The sequence below is a fragment of the Sparus aurata genome, chromosome 16, assembly GCF_900880675.1.
Source record: "Sparus aurata chromosome 16, fSpaAur1.1, whole genome shotgun sequence".
NCBI classification, from domain to species: domain Eukaryota; kingdom Metazoa; phylum Chordata; class Actinopteri; order Spariformes; family Sparidae; genus Sparus; species Sparus aurata.
Genome location: NC_044202.1, coordinates 17,399,852 through 17,409,500, shown reverse-complemented (window position 1 = coordinate 17,409,500; position 9,649 = coordinate 17,399,852). Strand labels below are relative to the sequence as shown.

General features: G+C 43.4%; 1 protein-coding gene across 1 annotated transcript; it reads right to left on the bottom strand.

Annotated features, from left to right (window-relative positions):
- Nucleotides 1–5,953: 5,953 nt before the first annotated feature.
- LOC115566333 (uncharacterized) lies at nt 5,954–7,848 on the bottom strand. The gene has a single exon (XM_030392168.1). The coding sequence runs from the start codon at nt 7,394–7,396 to the stop codon at nt 6,722–6,724; it is 675 nt and encodes a 224-aa protein (XP_030248028.1). The 5' UTR covers nt 7,397–7,848; the 3' UTR covers nt 5,954–6,721.
- Between the last annotated feature and the right edge of the window lie 1,801 nt (nt 7,849–9,649).

Here is a 9,649-nt window from a genome sequence, read left to right as displayed (position 1 = left end):
CTCGCCTTCCTCACAAAGAAAAAAAATCAAAAACAGAGCTCAGATTTTTGGTCAAAGGAGCTTTAAAGCCTTGTGTACTAAGACCTGTCATCGTAGATCACACAGGATCCTGTTTGTGTGAGCAACAAAAGACTTGTTGTTTGGTGCTGGGTTTTGAATTTTTTGGCTTGGAGAAATAGTAGTCGTCTCTCAAATCAATGCTCCAAACTAAATCAGGCTATGATGATGCTCGGGGTGAATTTGAACTTTTCACTGCAGAATTCTCCTTTTGGAATCAGTGTAAAACATTGCTCAAACAATAAAGTGCAATATGTGTTGGATGAAAAAAATCCTCATACTTGTCTGGTAAATTTGAAGCTACAGTCACAATAGATTTGATTATTTTAGCATAGCTTAAAGTCTATAAACAGGGACACAAAGCCAGTCTGGCTCTGTCCAAAGGTAAAAAATGGCCGGACTCTCACCTCTGGAGCTTACTCATCATTATATTTGGATTACGTTACATTCAGCAGAGAATTTTGGCCAAAATGATTTAACAAACCATGAAGCAGCAGCAGCTAGATATCATCCAAAATAGGGAATGTATCCTTTTTTACAGATAACTGTTAGCATGTGCAGTGCTACACACACAAGTGTGGTTTAGGTTCGTAGGTTGGGCTGCAAAAAACCCCAAGTGCCAGGATTTAACAACCTAATGATGAGACTCAATAATCAACTATCTTACTAATTGCCCCTTAGAGATAATAATACATTACTGAGTGTTAGCAACATGTGTCTCGTCAACCTGACAATAAGCCTCCAGGAAGTCACTGCATCCGGCCAAGAATTTATCCAACACATAACCCCCAGTAAAAACCACAACCTGTCTATTATACATGTCAGGTTACACAAAGTGAACAACCTTGATATACTGTGTTAATAAGTGAGCTTCAGAGGTGATGGCAGGCGGACTTAGTCGCCTTAAGGAACAACTAAGATAGCCGCTCTCCTTTGCTGCTCGTTGTTGTGCTAAGCTAAGCTAAGGGATCTCTAGCTGTGACCTTGTCATTTCCAGACAGATATAACAGTTATATCAATTCTCTCAATTAACATAAGCTAAAATCTGAATTGCTTAAATATTCTTCCTGGTTTTATGGCGCCCTCCATTAGCCATCCTTTAAACAAAGTGAGGTCACAGTTGACTCTCGAGGAGGTGTTTCATTACAGTTGATGGATATAGGTTAAGTGGATGCGAGGTCTGGCCCGGCCCTTCGACCCTGACAGCACCTCACGCCGGCAGGTTGGCGGTCCCCACTGAGCGTGTGCGTCATCCCCGCAGCCTTGTCATGGCTCAGGATGTAACAGCCACGCCTCAGCAGCTGCCCTGATCGAGGAGAAAGTGTGTGTGTGTGTTCCCAGCCAGGAGACAGGAGGCTGGGCTGACAAGGTGTCCATGTACTGTCTGACATATTGATCTGCGGTCAGTCTTTTTCTTTAGTGTCATTTAATTACCCAATTCGAAAGCCTGTTAGTGTAGACAAAGCTGTAATTTGGGGGATTTTTAAATGTACAAAAATATAATATGTGGAATTCAGCCAAGCAGACACACACGTGTTCATTCACATCTGGATGTCGATCATTGGTTTGACATTGTAGACAACACAAATGAATGTAAATGGAAATATTCCTATTTGGGTTTTAGGTTTTTGCAGCATAAAAGTATATATTTATTATAACCCTGGTGTATTGTCATTGCGTAATGATCGTAACTGCTGCTAGCTTGTGAATTCACTTCACATTCCAAAGAAAAGCTGAATTGTCAACAATTCTTAATAAGCCAGACATGATGTCACACCTCACAGATCCAGTCATGTACTGTTTTCCATTTTAGACCATTTCGACTTTGACAGATCTACACAGAATATAATACCATACCCATACCATGCCCTGTGTGTCTTTAACGTGTCCCTATGAATATGTGTATAATGTAAATCTTCATCACCTATATCATAGATATTCACAGTTAGTGTCTGTGTCCCAGCACTGCAAAAAAAAGCACTGACACGAAATGAACGCCATGTGTTTTTCCAAAAAGTTTTGAGACGACATTAATACCAAACTCCGTGAAAGGTGACAGCACAACACCTTCCTATACACACACACACACACAGACAGCTACACTTTTGTTTACCGTAAACGACTCCACACTTTGCCCTTCTGTTAATTGAAAAGCTATTGTTCGCTGCCTTCATATTGTTCTCACTGCATTGCAATCATTGCATCCTGTTAATATTTCATAACTTTTGAGATGGCGCCTCGCGCAAAGAATGGGATTTTGAAAGGGCCTGTGATTCCTCCGGCTTTGTTGCAAAGGTCGCTCAGTTGTAGTTTATGCCCCCCTGTCAAATCTGATGGAGAGGTAGTTTTGTCACACCCGCGGTGAGGGATGTCCTGTCTTTGGTTTTTGTCCTGTGAATTTCCAGTTTTATTTTGAAAAGTAACTCTCCTCTCGTTTCAGGTCACTTGCCCTTCCTCCTGTGTCACCAGTCTGGCGTCTCCCCTGATCCCTGATTGTTTCCACCTGTGTCATCCCACCTCATGTGTATATAGTCTTTGTCTTCCCTGTCCTCGTCGCCAGAGTATTTGTTCGTCACTGTTCGTGTACCTCCAGCCTTCGCTCCAAGTCTTGCCAGTGCCACGCCAAGTTTCAAGTTTGTGCCTGATTTTCTGTTCGCCTCTGAGAAAGAGTGATTTTTTGTTTGTAATTTTTTTGGTCAGCCTTTTGGAGCTAGATTGTGTTGTTGCCTTGCTTGCCTCCGTTGGAGTGCCTTTTCTTTACATCCTTTTCAGCCTTAGTGCAGTGCAGTTTAATTTTGATAGCCTTTTGTTTCTCCTCATGGTGAGTGAATTTTGTTGTTAATGTTTCATACGAAGTTTTGCTATTTAGATCAGTGTAGACAGTAGTCCTAGTTTTCCTCGTGAGAGTGATTTTTTGTTATTTTCTTTTGTTCTTGTTTTCCTCCCATAGGTTCAGGAAGTGTTTAAAAGCCTGTTTGATTTGTCGCTCATTTTGACGAGGGGACAGTTAGTCCCGAAATAAAGCTTGTCTGAACCGTTCGCCCCTCTGCTTCTGAGTCCTCCTTCTAGTCTCTGCTTGACAAGTTTCTGAAAAACAGAACTAAACATCCCCCTCCATTCAAAGTATGTTTTGTTTATTACTTCTGCCACGGAGGTTATGTTTTCGCCTGTATCTGTCTCTTTGTTTGTTGGTTGGTTGAGGTATGGGTCTCAGCCCAGAATAGACCCTCTTATCTTTGGGTGCAGATCCGGATGAAGTGATGGATCCAGGAATTTCCTCTCACATTCTTTAGCATTGTGAGATAAGGCGTTTTCCCAACATTTGTGTTTTTTTTTCGCGAGTAATGCATGGATCTTGATTAAAAAAAATTTTTTCGGTTGCTTGTATCTATGAGTGAATGCAATGTGAGGCAGATCCAAAGTAAAGTAAAGCTTTTAAGGCATTTGAAAGAAAAGATGTTTGCATATTCATAGACTCTGGGTTTTTCAATGAGGACGAAGAAGACAGAAGGACGTAAATTGCAGAATCTTAGGCAGTTGAACTTCTCTGCATCTTATTTGTCTGATTGGGGATCTTCATGCATTGTCATGCTCAGCCTCCTCTGCATTTTCATTTCCGTTATTAGCAGTATAAATCTGAGCGTGTCTTACATTGTCTCGCTTTCGATTTGGATGATGGCACATTTGTTTAGCCTCTTTTGACAAATCTGGCATTAAAGTGAGCAGAACAGCAGCAATTACCACCATTTAATACCAATTGTGTCATCAAAAAGAGCAGGGTAAGCAGCCATGACAACTGGCTTTCATATTTTCTTTATGATTTTATGATTACAGTGTATTCTTAACCTTATCCATTTTTAAGGAACCATGTGAGCCAAGGCCTGGCATACAAATCCCGTACTGAGTTCTGCTGTAACACGTGACTGATTTCACATCAGATGATGCAATCATCGGCCTCAGGGACTGGGTTCAAGAGTCACAGGGTCAGATGCCGTGTCCTGACTCTGACGTGGCTTCCAGCACTAAGTGTCAGCACTGATGAACTCCTCCATCGATAGGTCGGTTATCACCCCTGTCATATATCACAAGGAGCCATAAGAGGCACTGCAAACACATCTGTCAAGGCTGCCCTAGATACAGTGGCCACAGACGCATTGACAGGCCTGTCATTACGCACTCCGTATGTCACATTTTTCCACTACACACGGTTTGTGTTGTGACAATGGGGGATGGTTGTGCCTTGTGCTGTCTTCCCCTGATGAATTTCGACTTCCTGTTTAGCTCACCACCATTGGTTCCGAAAATCTGTCATATTGCCACAACAGTGCATGTCAGCACTGCTTACATCACAGTGTAACAGTTACCGAGGCACTAGATGCTCAGCCCACCCCCCCAAAAAGGTTGGCATTGTGTGTTTCTGCAAACCATGGATAGATTAAGGCAAGGCGACCTAGGAGGTAACAATGCTGAATGCTTCTTGACAAGACATAGGGACAGTATGCATCCGAAAGCCGGGTCATTTTAATGATACATCAGGACGATTTGCAGCAATGTTTGAAGCAAAACCAGCGAATTTTCTTTAAACCAAATGTCAAGACTTTTTCCCAGCTGTTTCAGTGGCAACAAATACTAATAATAAATGCCAATAAATTTCAGGTCCAGTGGTTTTGCAACAAACATGGCTGGAAAACGACCCGATGGCTCATTAAAAGACCTGGTTTCAGGCTTTTCTGACATCTCATCACATTTTCCAGCCATGTTAGGAACAACAAAGCTGGATATTCATGACGAGATGTCAGGACAATACGCAGCGCCAAACGAGGTATTGTTAATGAGTCATCAGGACAATTTCCAGCCATGTTTGTAGTGAGGTCGCTGGATTTTTTAAAATGAGATGTCGTGACATTTTCCAGCTGTGCTAGTGGCAACAAAATGGAGAAAGAGACATAGGGACAATTTGCATACCAACCATATTTGTCGCGACAGACACAGGTAAGCCAAAACACGATCTTTTCCTAACCCTAACCAAGTGTTTTCTTTTTTTTGCTTAAACCTAACCAGACCATGAGCACAGCATTATCACAACATAACATTTAAAACTGAACATAAAACACTTAAAGTTGCAATGTATCAAGTGCAAAGGTTCAACACATCCTCGGGTTTGCAGAAACCTACACGGCCAGAATTTATTCTGCCGACTGGGTTGGGATGCTCAGCGTAGACCAAGCGGTTTTATTTTCAGTGTGATAGTGAATGATGCTTGTCACCGCCGGCATTGAATCCAAACCTTTCAGGCAAACAGCCCTTCTTTCAGAGAGAGTTGGATCAAAAATAGCACCAAGCGGTATTGTGTAATGTGTTCCTCTCTGTTTTGTACAGTGCAACAACAGACCTCTTAAATCGATACGCCTCCCTCACATGCTGCACGGGGTGTTTGGTCTTATTCCACTTTATGGTTCACCACATGTGACTGTGTGAAGAGATTTCAGTGAGGGCTGCAGAGACTGAACCGTGGCAGACGACGAGGAAGATGAATGCCTCTTTATCCACCACGAGGAGCAGATAGTCGCTGTGCTCACACACTGGACAGCACATTCAGGTGTTTTAAAGGGCCTTCCACTGAGATGTGATTAAATGTTCATACCACGAGAATGACCATAAACTGTGAACTCTTTGCACGTTCTGGGATTTGCACATAATGCATCCCTCTATTAGCCTCAGCTGACGTAATTCAACCTGACTTTTCGTTTTGCAGGACAAAAGGTAAGATGTTAGGAAAAAAAACCCTAACATTTATTTGAATATATATCCGTTCTGAATAAATAAATATCGGTAACATACAGGATAATGTCAGCGATTGATTCACACGGCTCTACTATAAAACCATAGAAATAAATCATTTTCTAAGGATGTTTATTTGTACCTTGTGATATAGTTATACCTATTATACATACTGTACCTTTAATAAAAATCTAATTACACTAAAAGTTAATCTAGGCCAAAAAGATGTATGCCTGCCCTATATATGTACATAACCAAATACACAATACATTTACATGGTTATATGCACATACCTGAGCATAACTCAATAACGCAGGTTCTTCTACTCTGAATCCAGGTTTGATCCATGACAAGAAAACAGCCTATGTTAAAATGCAATCAAATGCAGTATTGATTTTTTTTAGACCAGCCGGTGAATGGCAGTGATGTTAAGCGCTGTATGCCTCTGAGACACATTTATGTCCTGCAAAAACCAAAAGCATCTCTTGGGCCTGTGTCCTATTCATTTAACAAAAATATCTATGCCAGTGTTGTCCACGCGTACAGGCAGGTTATGCTGTCCGAGGTAAAAGGAGAGTCACACATTGATTTAAGGCATACAGAACAAAAAAAAAAAAGGAAAAAAAAAGCATAGTTGGTGTCGGAGGGAAAACAGTGTTCACTGTAGAAGCGAGGTCTCCTCTTTTTCTTATAGCCATTGGGGGTATTTCAGAGCAAGATAATGGTTAATATGTGCAGTTCAGCATCCGTGCGAGGCTCTGCAGAATGACTTTAAAGACCTGTGGGTTATCCGACCTGCGGCTTTGAGTCTGTAAAACACTCCAATGTTGGGTCAGTCCATGTGTGTGAGGGGGGTGTGTGGTTCTGGAGGGACGGGGCCCGATCAGTCTCCTCTCGTCGCGGGGGTCGGAGGACCGGTGGCGCGGTCGCCTGTCGCCGCGTCGTCCCGTCTGCGCGCCTCCCTCTCGTCCTCGTCCTCGTTGGACGCGGCGCCGGACTCCCTGGTGCTTGACGGGGTGTAGTGGCTCGCCCGGGGTTGAGACGAGCGCGCCTGCCGAGCCAAAGTGTCCGATACCTCCGCGCTTGTGTGACCGTGGGAAGACGCGTACAGTCCTTCCTCCGGCTGCGTGTGCGCAATCTCTGCTCCGGCACCGCGCGGAGACACGGCCACTCTCTCGGCTCTGTCGTCCCACTGAAGCGCCCGACTGTGCAGGGTTGTGCCCTGCATGGTCTCGTTGAGAGATGTCTGTGTAGAGTTCAACTCCGTGCCATTGCTGATGCTCGTGGAAATATTAGTTGAGATGTTTGCGACGGGGGTGACCTCGCCGAGCACTCCAGGCTTCCCCGCGGAAGAGGATGCGCTGGTCGGTTTCCAGATCAGGCTGTAGTAAATTGCCAGGATAATGGCTGCTAAGGACACGGACAACACATATGCAAAAACAGTGGCTAATCTCACCCACTTCTTGTTCGTCTTAGCAGCCATCTTAGCCTTTTTGTCCCCCGTGTAAGTAGCAGGTTTGCCCCGCTCCATATTGGGCATGAAGTCCCGCTCTCTCATGTTGCCCCTATTTTTTCCTCGATGCTCCACCACCCCCTCCGTCTTGAAGCCTTCTTGTTATCCACAATCCAAGAGAAGACAGGAAGCAGGTGGGCTGAGGAGAAAGATGCTGGACCACCTTGGACCGTCAAGGAGTAATTCGCAGCTAAACGGATTTCTCGTAATTCATCGGATCTCAAAAGAGCTGCGCCTCATTCTCGGCACCCAGTGCAGCACTGCGTTTCATAATGGACATCAGGCATCCACAGGCTGACTGCGCGTTTCAGCATCCGACAGCGGCGGGACAAATGTCTCCCCGATACGACATATCCAGGGAATAGCTGGCTGTGGGCCCACGGCGAATCCGCAGTATAAGATCTGATTTATTAAAACGATTAAGTGAGATCATACGGTACACAACTGTCTGTCTTATCCAGCAAATGAAGTGGCTGGCTCAGCTAAAAATACAGGAGAGGGGGGCGGGCGGTGGCTCTTAAAGAAGCAGCAGCTGTGCAGCAGCCCGAGAAGAAACCACACACACACACACACACACACACACGCACACACAAAACCCACACATCACCTCCACATCAGGATGCGAGCTTGCGCCGCGCATGGTGAGCAGGATGTTGGATCGGGGATGAACGCTCGCCCATAAGTGACGCTGCACAGTGTTTACCTTACCGCCGCGCGCACCCAAGTGGAAGGGGACGCGTGTTGGATGAGCCAGCAAAGTGGTAATTAATGAAATTCGACTCGGAATTTATGAATTATGTAATGCTCACCCAATCCGCCGGGAAAACTTGCAAGCACAAGCAACAGGCGCGCACATCAGATGTTCGCCTCATTCATCATCAGCCTCGATCTCATTTCAGCACAACGGACAGCGCCTGGGATCCGGCGTTACGCACGTCCTCCGGGGAGCAGCGGAGGTGGGACAGGTGGAGCTGAAATGGGGCAACAACCTCTGACCCGGTGACGTGTCAAATTGAAAAAGTGTTTAAACGCCAATATAGCTCACGCGTCTTTCTATTAACAATTACACGTTCAAGAATTTTCATTTTACTTTAAAGCACTCAATTATCGAGGTCTAAAACAGCCGAAATTCAAAACTGGATAGATAAATGGTTCAATAAATACAAATGTAATTAAATGCACCTTTATCGCATCATTGTCTATTTTTAATTAGGTTATATTGATTTTGTTTTGTAAGGGAGGGGAAGTCCGTCGAATCAGCCTGGTGTCTTCCTGACCTCCAGCTTCCGGTCACATCTCTCATCTTTTAATGACAAAATATATATGAAAACAAATTGTAGCAATTACTTAGCTTAAACAATGTGACACAAATTGACGTCACTTTTAGTCCATGTTATCTTTTAATTAGCGTTTTTTCATTAATTTATTATTTTTGTGTTCACTCCTAATGTATTTACTTTCTCATTTATTTACTTATTTTGAAAATATATTCATGAAGCATATTTGTGCTGAACTCTTCCCCCTCTGCTTTCCATCCTATATTTTCCACAAACGAATGTATTTTTGTAAGTTTTTTAATGGCAGCTCTGCTTCAGTATGCAAATAGGTTTTTTTGTCAATTTTACGGTCTGTTGCCTTTTACACATCTAACATCAAAACATCTTTCACCGCTTATGGACCATTTAAATGCTACAAAATCCTTGTAACGTAAAATTATGAAAAACATGACTCGGACGAAAAGTGAAGTAAATTTTGCGTAACTTGCAGCTACAGGTGCGTCTGTCAGCGTAGTAGATGACTCATACACCCGCATTCAGGCATTTATAGGAAGCTATATTGTTTTCATTACCATGTTTTATGATATAGACATTGGGAAGAGGGGGATGATCAGCTGTAATGTGGGGACTTCCACCTAGGATACCTGTGTGATGGGTGTATTGGTGTATTTGTATTTTCATTATAATATTTTTCATTAAAAAAAAATATGAGTCATGTTAAATAAAACATGATATCAAATGTCTCTCCCCTGGTGCCTGACTGGCACAGTGTTTGCATTAGATAGTGCACAGTCTTTAGGTTATTTGAATGATATCCAAATGACCGTGAATCTTTTGTTCAAACAGTCAGTGAGTGCTCTGCCCTCGGTAATAAATGACACAACATTATGACCCTGGACAGGTGGCTGTGGCAGGATTTGATTAAATAGTAAGCCGATGAGTAAGCACATTTCCAGGTGATTTGCTGTGAATCTAAACTAAAGTGCGTGTGGAGCTGCACCACAGCCCGAATTACATCCTG

Excerpts from the sequence above, each read along its gene's own strand:
- LOC115566333 (XM_030392168.1), bottom strand. The coding sequence starts at position 7,396 with ATGAGAGAGCGGGACTTCATGCCCAATATGGAGCGGGGCAAACCTGCT.